Source organism: Heterocephalus glaber, unplaced genomic scaffold (assembly GCF_053883595.1).
Source record: "Heterocephalus glaber isolate CG9 unplaced genomic scaffold, H.glaber_assembly_v1.0 deba00001444, whole genome shotgun sequence".
Classification (NCBI taxonomy): Eukaryota; Metazoa; Chordata; class Mammalia; order Rodentia; family Bathyergidae; genus Heterocephalus; species Heterocephalus glaber.
The window spans coordinates 23,088,836-23,103,682 of NW_028258297.1; the positions used below are offsets into that span (position 1 = coordinate 23,088,836).

General features: G+C 44.4%; 1 protein-coding gene across 1 annotated transcript in view; it reads left to right on the forward strand.

The window, feature by feature from the left end:
* The first annotated feature begins 250 nt into the window (after nucleotides 1-250).
* The window catches only part of Plbd1 (phospholipase B domain containing 1), a 63,427-nt gene continuing 48,830 nt past the window's right edge, over nucleotides 251-14,847 (forward strand). Inside the window, exon 1 of the mRNA XM_004845836.4 lies at nucleotides 251-1,285. Coding sequence (XP_004845893.1) covers nucleotides 1,180-1,285 — 106 coding nt within the window. The 5' untranslated portion in view covers nucleotides 251-1,179. The remainder of the gene's footprint in view (nucleotides 1,286-14,847) is intronic.

Consider the following 14,847-nt stretch of genomic DNA (forward strand, 5'->3'; position numbering starts at 1 on the left):
TGCTGACAGGTAAATACTCTTAATCGACTCACACCACTGAAGCGGTCCCCTCAGCACAACTAAAGACAGTAGGAAAGAGGACTTCCCGAACTGCTTCAGAAAGTAAGCAGAACCATGGGCTAAGTGTGTTCCAAGCAAGGGGCAGGATTTTGAGGGGCGTTAATGGCAATGCATCTTTTAGGTAATATTTTTTTTTTAAAAATTAAACATTTGTATATTTTTCTATCACGACTTGTATTTCCCTCTTTTCATGTCCCCGACACCTTAGCTAAGCCTAGAGGGAAGGCCGAGAGAGAGCAGCGGGGGCTGAGTAGTGCTTGTCCGCTCCTGGCGGCCTCCACTGCACTTCAAGCATAGCTCTTTTACTATAAACATTAGGGCTTTGTCCCCTCTTGCCTGTGGCAGGGCGGCTCTTACCCGGCTTGGCTTTGTGCCCCTGGTACTGAAGCAAAAGATGGGCCCATTCAGCGCTCACTGAGCCCCTTCGCCTGCTTCACAATGTCACCTGGGTCACCCTTTGCCAAGTTCACAAAGTCACCCAAGGCATAGTCTTACCTACTTCACAATGCCACTGACCCTGACCAGAAATGGAGAGCCTTCAGGGGCTTGGGGCTACCTAGTTTCCGCCCTGGGGGAGTCATGCCCCAGGGGTGGCCCCAGCCAGTGGAGAGAAGCGAGGATCAAAAGTCTCCAGCTGTGGCGAACGGACCTGGGTTAAACAGCTAGGGTGTGGGACCCCTGAGCTCGTCTTCAAAATGTCCAGGCAGCAGAGCTGCGCGTAGGCAAAGGTGTGCTGTCTGCTGTCGGTCTGGGCGTCTCATTCACTGCCCGGGAGTGGCCGACAGGGAGGCAGGGGCTGGTGCTGCGGCTGTGAACGGCTGCCCGCGAGCCCTGGGCCACCAAAACCTGCCGGGGATAGAGGGAAAGCGGCGCGCGGCGCAGGAACTTTCCCAGCCCGGCCCACAGGCTGCTAGACGGTCAGGCCCACAGGACCCGCCTTTCCCCAGCCCAAGGCCAGCAGGACGAAGGTGTTCCCCAAGGCCACGCTGGCTTGCGGGCCCTCGAGAGCCCCAGGAGGCAGCGCTCGTGACAGCGGAAAGTTAAGGACGCGCCAACCTCGGGGACGCACGCAGCGCCGCTCCGGGAAGAGCTCCTGGCGCGCCCGAGAACCGCGGAGCCATGGCTTGGTGCGGGCCCGGCCGGAGCCCCGCGCTGCCGAGGCTGCCGCTGCTGCTCCTGCCGCTGCTGCTGCACCTGGCCTCCGCGCCGCCGCCCAGCCCACCAGGTGAGCAGAGCCGCACGCGGGCGGGAGGGACAAGACGGGCCGGGCTGGGCCGCGCGGAGAGGACCGGGCGGCGGCGCGCTCCGCACTCCGCGCCCCGCCGAGTTCGCTTCCAGGGCTGTCGTGTTTCTGGGTGGACTCCGAGACTTCTGCGGGGAGCCTGGCGAGGCTTGCTCCAGCCTCGTGGTAGCTCAGGGATGGTCTTTGAGAAGGGCACGGGCTGTGTGTCTAAGAACTTTCTTCCAATTTAAAAAGTTTTGGCCAGAATTCTTGGCACACAGATGAGTTGTGTACTCCACCAGTTGGTCCACGGAGCCTACGCTGTTCTAAAAGTTCCAGCCAGGGGACATCTAAATATATTTATTCAGATCATAGGAGGTGTGATGATTCTGGCCTGCCAGTTTTGCCAGAAAGAGAGAGAAAGGGAGGGAAGAGAGAGAGAGGGAGAGAGAGAGAGAACAACAAAAACTGACAGTGACTCTGGCTTTAAGAAAATGCTTGCAACCTGGTATTGTCAGCGTGGTATATGCCAGACACTGTGCTTCTGCTTAGTCATGTAATGCTCAGTATGATCACAAATAGGATTATAATCCCCGCTTTACATATGAGCAAAACAAGATTGGGAGGAAGTCAGTACTGTATTTTGCATAAAGATAGAACAGCAAGTGAAGATGGCTGAGACACCAGAAGACATTTGCTTAACTGTTCCTCTCTTGGTAAAACAGGCTTTATTCCCACAATATCAAAGAGAATATATACCCTTTGTGGAAAGAGAGAGAAAGACCTTGGATTTGTCAATTCCATTCCCAGTAAGACTACGATTGCAAACTATAGGGACTCGAAAGACTGCAAATGTAAAAATTAGTTTTATTTCATGATCCCTTTTCTATGCTAACCTTGTGCAAGAGTAGGACGGGGTGCGGGAGGGTGCCCCTTTCCCAAATGTGTGTGGATTCTCATTACACCACCTTCTGCCCAGCATCTGCAGTCATCAGATTTCAAGGCCTCTGCTTTGGAAACTTGCCTAGTTGTCGCTCGTGGATCTTAATCTTTTGTCTGCTCAGCCTCGGATCAGAAGTGATGCCCCTGAAGGCTCCTGGCCCTTTGTTTAGCTCACATCTTCTTCAGCTGGAATATGGAGTCTTTTAGTCCAGGCAAACTGCTAATTCAGAGTCCCTGGGAGAGGCCATAGAGGGTCTCAGGAAGAAAATACCTTCCTGTGTGAGTGCCAGCTGCAGTCTGTCCTCCTTTTCTGTCCTTTTGGACTGTTGAGACTAAATGATTCAGGAGTGAGGTGGAGACCCTGCCTTCCGGAAGAGGGAGCGTGGTTTAAAGAACCACCTGTAAGAAGGCATCTTAAAGTGAGTGGTCCAAATAAGAGGCTGTCTGGGAGCTGCAGAGTGTGGACGGGCCAGAGTGAGTGCAAGGTGACCCCGACAGCACCTGGCCCACCAGTCCCAGAGGCTTTTGGGAGGATGCCTGGTGGTGACCACACTGGCTGTTGCATACAGACGGGTTCTCTTGTTCTGCTCTTACTAATCTATTTTATCACTGCAGCCTTTGGGTCTTTGTCCTAACACCCAGTAGACTGCCAACAACTTGAGAGCAGAGAACAGGGGCTCTGCTACTTCCTGTATATCGTATGTTCTGTGTGGTCCAGATGAGGACTCTGATCTTAGTAGGATCCTGATAACTCCAAAGGGATTTCATTTTCATCCCCTTGGAATGAAGTTTGCATCCTGTAATGTGCACCTATGTATGCAAAAATAACCTTTTTAATATCTGAAGGTCATTTTGTAGTTTTTAATTCCAGAAATTAGCAAATAATTGTCAGCCATATCTTTCAAGCTACTATAGACTTCAGGCGTGTAAGATGTGACCTTTATATTTCCAGAACGAAAAGCTCCATGTTATTTAGACTTGTAGCGTGTGCACGTGTGTGTGTGTGTGTGTGTGTGTGTGTGTGTGTGAGACTGAGGATAGAACCCAGGGCCTCATGCATGCTAATCATGCCCTTGACCACTAAGTGGCACCCCCAGCCCTCCTTGTATAATTTTTCTACATAGTGTGTATAGTGAAGTCAGATCACTAGGGAAAGAGGTGTGTTGGCTGCTTCAAGACTTTTAAGGTGTCACGATCCTTGACAAAACTGGTTCCTAATCTACCGTCAATCTTAATGAGGTTAAATCCAGAAGTTCAGTTTTCCCAGTGCTCCAGATCTGATCAGGAAGCTGATTCATCTTGGTACACACCCAAATCTATTCACCAGGCTTCATTGTTAATTATTCACCAAAAAAATAACTGTCAGGCAGTTTGGATATTTGCGTAGGCTGCTCTAGGTACATTCTCACTGAAATCAAACCACACGGGGTAGGTAACATCAGGATTCTCATCCCAACAGGCACTGGATACTTGACTCTGCCAGTGGGGTGGCCCTCTGCTGCACAGGGTTCCTGGAGAGGCTGCCTGAGTCCATGGCTCAGCCCTTGAGACTAACACATTCCCTTGAGAGTTTCCTGGTTTGGTAGTCATCTGGTTTTCCTAAAGTCACTTGTCAAACCAATGGGGTGGTGTGGCCAATCTCAGCTGATCCTTCAACTAACTCCGAGGGCATTCTTATTTCTAAATTCACTCGAGACAGAGCTCCCCAGTTCCTTAATAGGTTCAGTTTTTATATGGAAGCTCTTCATTCTAGAAAGTATAGTATTAGAGCGAGGTAGCATAAATTTTGTGTGCTAGCTGGGTGTGGTGGTACATGCTTGTAGTCCCAACACTCTGGGAGGCTGGGAGGCTGAGGCAGGAGGATTGCGAGTTCCAGCCCAGCCCAGAGGATTTAGAGGCTTAGTGAGACTTCATTTCTAAATAAAAAGAGCCAGGGAGGTAGCTCAGTGCAGAGCTACCCCTGGGTTCAATCTCCAGTACCAATAAAAGAAAGAAAGGAGAGAGAGAAACAGAAAGAAAGGAAAGAAAGGAGGGAGGGAGGGAAGGAAGGAATTAAAAAAAAGAATTTGACAAACAGCAAACACCCTAGGTCAGGGCATAGCTGCCTGTGTGAATCCTGAATCCCAACACTTACTGTGTGACCTTTGGGCAGTTATTTAATCTCTCTGCCTCAGTTTCCTCATCTGAAAATTGAGTATAATAATAGCATGTATCTCCTACATTGCTGTGAGGAACAGTGGCTGAAATACTGTAGCTGCAACCTAATTGAGGGGTTAGAGTTGCTTTTCTCTGGAAAGGCATTCTGGATCTCCTGATGAGGTAAATGGAATTGCAGATAACTGTCTGTTCTTTGAAATACTGACTTGTTATAGAGGCAGGTGTCTCCTTAACTATGGCTCAGCATTTGAGGGACCCGGGGTGTACACCAGCACATAAGCAAGTGTTTCAGAAAACTGAACAGTGTCTTAGGTCACTTTTCTTGCTTATGATTGACTAAAGTCACCTTGATTACAGTATTTTTTTCTTAAATGTATTTGTATCACTGCGTCTGCTTTAGAATTTTCTAACTCTTCTCTCTTGGAGCCTACATCCTCCTGCAGCTCCTCTTTATGCAGTGTTTCAGACCCAGTAGAACTCAGCGTGGGCTGGAGGTGTAGCTCAGTGGCAGAGCTCTGCCCAGCATGTGCAAGTCCCTGGGTTCGATCCTCCGTGCCACAAAAAATGAATAAACGAACAAACAAATAAACAAAAAGGTCTCTGCTCCCTGTGAATGTGAACATTTGCTTGTGCTCTCCTTCTACTTATCTTTGTAAGTAAACTTTGTCTTCTGATCATTCCGGAAGTATGAATCCAGTAGCAAAGATCTAAATCTTTCTTTAGGGGAAAGTCTGTTCTGGAATGCAGAACATAAAAAATTTTTCATTACTTCTTTGGCCATTAAGTTTACACAGTCACTTACCATCTTTTGTTTTGGTTGGATTCCAAATTACATTAACTATTTAAGTAGCAAAAGAAAGGAGGTTAGCAGCAGCAGCTGCAGTCATTGATAAATACTCAGAGATTGCTAGACATAGTGGTGCAGGTCTATAATCCCAGCACTCAGGAGGCTGAGGCAGGAGGATCCTTGTGAGTTCAAGACCAGCCTAGACTACATGGTGAGTTCAAAACCTGAACCACATAGCAAGACCCTGTCTCAAAAGACCAAACACTTGTTCCAAATCAACAGCAAAAAAATTTTAAACTAAATGATTTATTTTCCTCAACATTTTAAGATTTGTATGTACTTAAGCCTTGCCTTTTTTTTTTAATGGAGTTGCAGTTTCTCCTTTATGTTACATGTCACAATCTTTTGAAAATTTACCTTTATAATGTGAGCAGAGAATTTATTAATAGTGTTGTTATGCAGCTTCTTTGTACTACTGCAAAACAGGAATTTGCCTAATGTGGTAAAATATGAAATAAAGGTAGTGAAAGTGTGAGGAAATTTTAGTGTAAAACTTGAAACTCTGTGTCCACACAGACAACCGCTGTCATGTTACAATCTCTTTAGGGAAAATCATGGAAATCTCTTGACTGAAAAATTAAAAAATAGAACAGGCAAATCCTTGAATGAGATCAGCTTCCTGAAGTCATTCCAGCATAAGGTAGTGCTAAGGTATTCAGACCAGCATTATTCTCTCTGGAATCATTGGGAGGCCAAAGTTATCAAAGTCTTAATCCATAATTAGAAATCAAGCATTAATATACTATGAACTTGCTACATGTTTATCAGCAGGTGTGACCTTCCCAGCCAGGGTGGAAGTTTGGGATTCAAGTGACCACATGATCAGTACAGTATCAGGCCAGGCCCAAGGGAGTGGACCCAGTGACTTAAAGATGCCGCTTCTCATTCACAAGGAGCTTGCAGTCAAGTTTGCGGGACCAGATACACATAAATAATCTAATTAATAAGTGAGCTAGATGAGGATTGAACTCAGAGTACCAAGTCAGAATGAGGCATGGTTGACATTCTGTTGCTGGGACTTTGGGCAAGAACCCTGGTTGCAGCTGGCCGTGAATAATAGGTACCTTTCAAGGGGTCAAGGGAAAGGGGTCCTTCCAGGTCTAAGCAAATGCCCAGCAGTTTTCTGCGTTGGTGTTGTATTGCTTTGAAACTGTTTTCTAAAGCTCTACCTCTTCCTACTAACCTAGCGTGTGTGGCATATTACGCAGCCCACCTTCTACCCTCGTGCCTGTGTTTTATCTCAGCTCCAGGCAGTGTAAACCGAGGCACCTCTGCTGGGCTGCACGGCACAGATGTCTCACTTTGTACCTCAGAGCATCTCTGAAATCACGATCACTTAGTGCTGGAGCGCATGCAGTCCTAGGAGGGAGGGATGGGATAGTTCACCCCTGCGGGACGGGAGCAGGATGGAAGTTTGGGAAGCCCCTGCTGCCCACCGAGGGGATCGGCCCCCAGTGTCCACAGGGGAGGCCCTTGATGAGCCAACCCTGTCTCCCTCTTTCCTCTTGCAGTCACTCACTCCTGTTCCCTGGGAGCACTTGCCAAAGCACTCCCTTTCAGCAAGAGAATTAGGCTTTGATCTCCAGAGAGAGCCACACTGAAACACCTATTATAATTTTGTTACCTGGAGATTGTTTAATTCATGAATCAGTCAATTCTTGAAGAGTCAAAGCAAATCTGAATACCAGGTAGCAATACTAAGAGGCCTCTCAGGAAGGGAAGAGCAGTGAATGCTGAGGTGCCCAGAGAGAAATCCCTCACTTGGGGACCAGAGAAGGGAAACAGCTCAAAGATCAGGATCAGTGAGCTGGGCATGGTGGCACATGCTTGTAATGCCAGCATTTGGGAGGCTGAGGCAGGAGAATTCTTGTGAGTTTGAGACCAGCCTGTGTTATATAGTGAGTTCAAGCCAGCCTGATAGTGAGACTCTGTCTCAAAAAACCAAAACAAACAAAAAACAGAACCAGTGAGTTAGTAACTAAACCCAATCTGAATAGATTACATTTTGTTTGTGTTTTTCTATTTTCTGTCAATATATTCTGCCTGTTGTCTCCTTTCTTTTTCTTTTTCTCCCTCTAACTTATTGAATGTATTAGGCTAACACTGTATTGCTTAGGGTTGAAAAACACTTACAAGTAAGCCCCCGACTTACAATCAAGTTATGAACAAATCCCAGAAGTAGCTCACATGTCTTCCAGACATTGTCACTGTTGTGCTGCTGTGTACTTACTGTACAGTGTGACAGTGTAAAGTAGTACTGTGCTCAGTCAGAGCCCAGGGTGTCCAGAAGTAAGAGGAAAAACTTTACATTGCATATTTGTGTCAAAGGTGTGTAAGTCTCAGTTTGTTGGACTTACAAATGAAACCAGTTTATGAACATTCTCCTAGAATGGAACTCATTCAGAAATCAGAGACTGCTGTAGTCTTTTTTGTTTTTCTTCAGCACTGGGGATTGAGCCCTTGTCTGCACTAAGCTACATCCCCTTTCTTTATTTTTTGATTCTGAGACAGTCATCCTAAGTCACTAAGTTGCCCACGGTGGGCTCAAATTTGCTGTCCTCCTGCCTCAGCTTCCCAGAGTCCTGGGATTAGGGATGTGTCACCATGCCACATTTCTTTTCTCTCTCTCCCTCTCTCTCTCCCTCTCCCTTTTCTTTCTTTTCTTTTTCTTCATTGCTGTGGTGGAACCCAGCGTCTCATGAATGCTGGGCAAGTGCTCTACCACTAAGTTACATCCTCAACCCAGAAAACTATTTACTTTCATAAAACAGGGTGGTAGAAAAATCAGGTTCCAAGTATGGGAGAGACTGACATAAGGCAAATATAACTATTCAACAAATTCTTTCCAGGATAGGGCTAGGAATTCTTTTTCAACCAAAAACTACAAACTTAGGGAAAATATTAAAGTACACAGACCAATACAAGAAATTTAATTTGGGGGGTTAGATTTTTACAAAGAGACCAATGGAAAAATAATTAGGAGTCTTCTGTTTCTATAGAAGAAAAACACTTTTTATGATAAATTAACACTTATTCACTCAACAAATATTTATCAAGTTGTTTTTGAGGACGTTGCTGTTAAAAATATTTAAATCTGATTTTTCATTTTCGGGACTCTAAAAAGATTATCAACACATGGCCCTTACCCCATAGGCAGGGCAATAAGCCCCAACAGAGTCTACACATCCAGTAAGCCCCTTATCCAAGCTTGCAGACAAAACCATGTGAGTTTTAGACTAACTTCTGCGAATGGATTTTCTGATAAGCCTGCTGTTCACTGAATGAACACATGGTTAAACTAGGCTCATCAAGGAGCCCTTATTTATCAAGCACAGTGCTTGCTGGTATAGAGTGTTAAGCAGACCCAGGCACTGCCTTCACAGAGCGGTATAGAACTAGATGAGGACTGGAGATCATGAAATATTTCTCTCCCTTTTCATGATTTCATTTTCCCACCATCCAACATGAAGCCTTCCAACATGGAGATGCTTTTAGAAACAGAAAAGTATCCTGGCTTCATCTATGAAAGGATTTAAGCAAATCAGAAAATAGTGTGGACACTGGGAAGACCAGAAAGTTGATATATGGAAGAACATTCAGGAGTGGAGGACGTATCTTACGGATGCTGTGAAAAACTAAGATTTTGGTTTAATTCTCAAAGTATATGCTAAGCTATCAGCAGTCAATTTGTAGTCACTGAGCTCTGTTAAGACTGGGTCAAAATCTCTTCGTCCATTACAGTACACTAGTGTCAGGAAAGCACACATTTGCAGAGGTCTATTTCTGTGGTAGGGCCTCTGAGAGTTCAGTGTGTGCATACTCAGCCTGTTGTGAGAGCCAGCCAAGGTATGCAGCAAAAAGAGGAAGGCAGGCAGAGATGGGGTGCTTGAGATGAGAAATGCCAGAGTGTTGGAAAAAGAGTCAAAGCTAAAAATTATGTTTTGTGCCCAGCGTGATGGCATATGCCTACAATCTCCAGCATTTGGGAGGCTGAAGCATGAGGATTGCCGAGAGTCTGAGGCCAGCCTGGGCTACATAGTGAGTTCAAGGCCAGCCTGAACTATGTAACGAGACCTTGTCTCAAAAAAAACCAATCATCTTTTGTAGGTGGAACTGAAAGGGAAGAACTGGTGGGGCTTGTTCTTCTTCCTTTTTTCTTCTACAGTTCCTGTTTATGACCCCCTCCCCTGCCTCAGCTCTTTATGGCTTCTTTTTAGTTTTCGGTGAGACTTCTTGATCTCCCAACAGAGTTCTCTGGAGATGAAGGTGGAAGGAGGGTGTGGGAAAAGCTGGGGAAGGGCTCAGGCTATGGCAATGGGGCTTAGAAAAAACTGGGAAAAAAATATTTACAGTATTTGGAAGGAGAAGGGAAGTTTCTATGGAAGCTGCCCACAGCTGCCAAATAACGGCTGCTGCCTTCATTAGCAGTTAGACAATTTTTGTTACAAGGAGTTTATAGACAAAGTTTTGCTTCCACTTAAGCTTTCTTTTTTTTTTTTGTATCTGGGATCGAACTCAGGACCTTGCACTTGTGAGGCAGCCACTGGAACCACTGAGCTACATCCTCAGCCCATGCCTTTCTTTACTTGGAACACATGTGCAGTGGTTTCTCAGGCAGAGAAAAAAATGCACTATATACTGTTTGCTTTCTCCATTTCTTATCTCCTCTCTCTCTCTCTCTCCTTTCCTTCCTCAGTCTTCTTCCTTTTCACCATTACTGAGGTCCTGTTATGTGCCAAGCACTACACTAAGTGTGGAGAAAACTCTGGCTTCAGGATATTCACAGTCTCTGGGAGCAGGGCAGACATGTAAGTTACAGTACAGCGGGAGAGGTGTGATGAAGATGTACATGGTACGTTGAGATGGTAGAGAAACAGCTGTTTCTCTACTTCCCGAGTCCTAGATAGCCATTTTGTGATTGCTAGGTGGTTCGTGAGAGAGAAAATCTCAGGCAGGAGAAATAGCACATGAAAAACAGAGGTGTTAGCTGAGCTCCTGGCAGGTTGGAGAGCTGCATGGAACAGTTTCTGGATCACAAAGTGGATGGCATAGTGGTGATGGAGTGGAATAGGTACATAGAAACCATGATATGGAGACCCAGAGGGTCAGCGGACAGAAAGGGTAAAGGGTGCTGTTTTAATATGAATTGGAAGACACTGAAGATTTTTGGTAGGCGAGCTAACAAAATTAGTCTGCATTTTAGAAGAGTTACCCTGGCAGAGAATGAAGAGTGGCTTAAAAGTCAGAAGAAACTAGAAAAGGGCCCGAAGGCAGCTTGTGATCCTAATCTAGCACAGACTTAGCAGAATAAAGAAGCAAAGGCTGAGAGAGAGATTGAGGAGGTTTTGTTTGAACACATGTTATGGGAGAGAGGGGGAGAGGGAGAACAAAGCAGATGAGGTTTCCAGGTGAAAGGAGACAGATAAAAAGAATAAGGGAGATGGTTGGGAGGGAATATGGGTGGTATTTTAGATGTTTTTAATTTCTGGTACTTACAGAAATCTTCCAAATTATGTTATCAAATGTGCTATCTGGGGTCTGGACCGTAAAGAACGATTCATGGAAAGAATGAGGGGAAAGGCAGGCAAGAGAGTAGGGTATTGTGGATGAGTAATTTCCCAGGTCCTATGAAAGGAAAGAATTTTAAGGATACAATTGTTCCACGACCACACTCATGTCTGTGGGTTCTACATCCCAGGATGAATCAATTGTGGATGCAAAATACTCAAACCAAGTAACTACATCTGTACTGTACATGTAAGATTTTTGTTTTGTTCTATACCCTAAACATACAGTATAACCACTGTAGTACTTGCATTGTATTGCTTATATTAGATACAAGCAATCTAGAGATGATTCAAAGCAGTGATCTCTCACCTTTTTAACACCAGGGACTGGTTTCATGGAAGACATTTTTTCCACAGGCAGGGGATGGGGTGGCAAGGGGAGGTGGCTTTGGGATGATTCACGCACATTACATTCAGTGTGCATTTTATTTCTCTCATTATTAAATTATAATGTATGATGAAATAGCTATACACCTCACCTAATGCAGAATCATTGAAAAGTTCTGCAGCTGTGTGTTGGTTGGCAACGTAAGTGCACATAACATATCCTTGAGCATATCATCCTGAAAAATATATTGCACAAGAAAGAGCACTGTTGCCTTGTTGCCAGCACTACTAGATTCTTTAATCTGGATTGTGTACAGCGGAGTCCTTGAGCTTGTTTCCCCGCAACTAGACAGTTGCATCTGGGGGTGGTGAGAGACAGTCATGCCTAAAGCATGTTGTTTATGTCCCATCTACCCCGAAATCTCCTTTTGGTTCCTATCTCTGCAGAAAACCCTGCTTCACAAAGATAGGATGTTGGAAATGGAAGCAGGTTTTTCAGTGCTTTTGTAGCAATTTCATGATATTCCACCTTGACTCCAGACCATATAGGGATTTGAAATTGCTTCAAACATACTTTTAATGCCGTTATCATATGTGATCTCAGCTGATCTCTAGCATGGCAAAGTCGATTCACCTGGCTTATTCACAAATGGGTCATGGATCTATATCTTCCCTGTTCAGGGGTCTTTTGTGGTTGGGAAGTAATGTTCAAACTCTTTTGAAAGCTGAGACAGGTGAGCACATACCAGCTGAGTAAAAGAAGACATTGGATCAGTCTCTTTCAAAATCTCTGCTGATGTTTGAAACATGTTGAAAATTCCAATGTTCACTCATCGTCCCCATAATTCTAGTTTGGCTTTGAATTACATCCACTTTGTCTGCTGACTCGAATACAATTGTCATCCTCCTCTGAAGGGACAAGTTGAGCTTGTCGAACAGGTTGGATATGTCACATGAATAAGTAAGTTTTGTGATCTATTCAGAGTCACTAATCCATGCTGCCAGTAGTGATTGTCTTCTAAAAGAAATTTCTGCAGTGACTCTCAGAGCTCAAAAACTCTGACCAGTGGTCTACCTTTAGAAAGCCTTACGCACTTCTGTGTATAAGAGAAGACATGTGTGCTTTGAATCCACCTCGCACAGAGCCATGTGAACATATGTGAGTTAAGGGCATGTTCTTTAATGTGGTTGATAATTTTAATCACACTTTGCAAAACGTTAAGTTTAGGTAACATTTTTCAGCTAGTCAACACTTCTTCATGGATGACACAGTTCATAAATTCAGAACTGACTTCTTTGATCTGAGTAGTGAATGGTAATCCATCCATTCATGGCAGCTGTTCTGTCTGTGCCTGTACTGACACAAAATGACCAATTCATATTTACATATGTAAGCATTCAGAGACTTGAATAATTCCACAGTAGTGTGTTGGTTGGTAACAAAAATGCACATAACATACCCTCATGCATAGGCTCCTGAAAAATATATTACACAAAAACAAGCATTGTTGCCTTGTTATCAGCATTGGTAAATTCTTCAACCTGGATTTTATGCCATGGTGACTCATTAAATCCTCTGTAACAATTGTGCCTCAGTATCATCTGCTCTTTCATTCATTCATCTAGTTATAATGCTGACTGGAAGAAGAACATGCTACCTTTGGAACACAGCTTCTCCTAAAAGTTCATAAGTGTCCTTAGCGCCTGGCAGGATCTCTTCATCAATAGAAAAGGGCTTCTTAACTTTAGAAGTGCAGTTAGTGACTAGGACTGATGCTCTCAGTAGAGACATATTTGATGAAGTGGTGACCTTCAATAATTGCTTATATTCTTTGTGTTCACTTTATTTTCTTTTGAAAAACTCCCAAGGTTTGTCTTTTCATGAAAGGTTCTGGGATGTCATGTGGAAAGAAGTTTTGAAGTTCTGGGCCTCATTGGATAGCCAGTTACCACATATTATACAAAGTGGTTTGGAGAATGTGAATCATCTGTTGAAATGAACCTGTAATTTAAGTAGGACTCTTGGTATTTTCTCTTAAATGCAGCTTTCTTTTCGTTGGCAGACTTAGAGTCTTCTACTGTCTCATTCCTTCTTTTCAAAGATGCTCTCTGGTGACGTTTGCTTTTTACTTGGTCTGGCAAGGGTTAACTTCTGTGCTTATCAAAATTGTGACTGAGACAAGCATGAAGTTCAGGAAAGAGGCACAGATGGAAATGGTAAATAAAATGATGGGAGACTATGCATGGACTAAAATAAGTGTTAGATTCTGACTCGAAGCCTGCCACTAGATGCAGCCATCCAACTGAAGTACATAAACTCACTTGCTACTATAAATCCCTTTTTGTGTGCTTTTTTATTTTTAATTTTATTAGTGTTTTTGCAGTACCTAGTAATTACATTCATCACGGGGAGTTGGTACATGTACATATCTTAACTCTTTTTACATGCCCTCCCCTATCTCTTTGTCCACTATAAATCCTGCCAACAGATACAACTTACTTGTCAGTTGCTATTCACTGATTGGTTTTTGATATAAATCTGCAAGCAACTGATTTATTATGGTGTTTGTGCAGTCAAAGCTGTCCGCTAATGTTCATCTGCTATTTGCATCTGCTCCCCAGTGCTAGCATCATTACCTCAGCTCCACCTCAGATTGTCAGGCATTAGATTCTTCGTAAGAAGTGGATACCATAGATTCCTCACATGCACAGTTCACAGTAGAGTTCATGCTCTTATGAGAATACAGTGTCACTACTGATCTGACAGGAAGTAGAGCTCAAGGAGTAATGGGTGTGATAGGGAGCAGCTGTACATACAAGTGAAGCTTCACTCACCACTTACCTCCTGATGTGTGACCCAGTTCACTGGGGACTCCTGATTTAAAATATATAGGAGATGTGTGTGGCTTATATGCAAAAACTACACTATTTTTTTATAAGGTACTTGAGCATCTATGGATAGTTGGTATGTATGGGATGTCCTGAAACCAATCTCACAGATACTATAGGACAACTATAAGTAATCACCAGGGTCAAATGCTTTGAGAAGTTCATGTCACATTAAGATCCAAGGATTTCATTTGTGACCCAGGCAGATCAGATGACAGAGAGGGGTGCAGAGGAAACTGCAGCAGGCTGAAATGAATGAGGAAGATAAGGAAATGCACTGTGTGAATGCACATTTCCTTCCAGATCCCCCAGCTGGGACGGTGGCCATTGCATGGAGAACTCTATTGCCAGCATTTAGTACAGTGTCTGATACCCTGTGATGCGAAATGGTGAGCATGTTAATTCTGCTGAAGGGTATGGAGGCATTGCAGAGAGTGAGCTTTCGGGGACAGGAGCAGGAAGGCATAGGAGAGGACAAGGTTCCTGGAAGAGGTGAGAGGGGAGGGATGCACCGCAGGAGGACTGAGGTGCGCAAGAATGGAGAGATGGTGTAAGCACAGGGCTTGTGAGGGTGATTTACAGACTGATGGAGACCTTGAAGAGACCTTAGATGAGACCTTATAACTTTTCTATAAAATATGACACAATTTCATGTGTGGAGAAGTAAGCAGAATGAAGCAGGAAACATAAGATAAGAAGCCTAAGAATGCCTTTGGTCCGACTCCTGAAGGGAATGGAAAAGTTAGTGACTAGGGAGGACTAAGAACCCTATTGCTGGTTGAATGGAGAGGTGGACATGAGCTCCAGCTCTGGTTCTGCCAGAATCCCACCCCTCA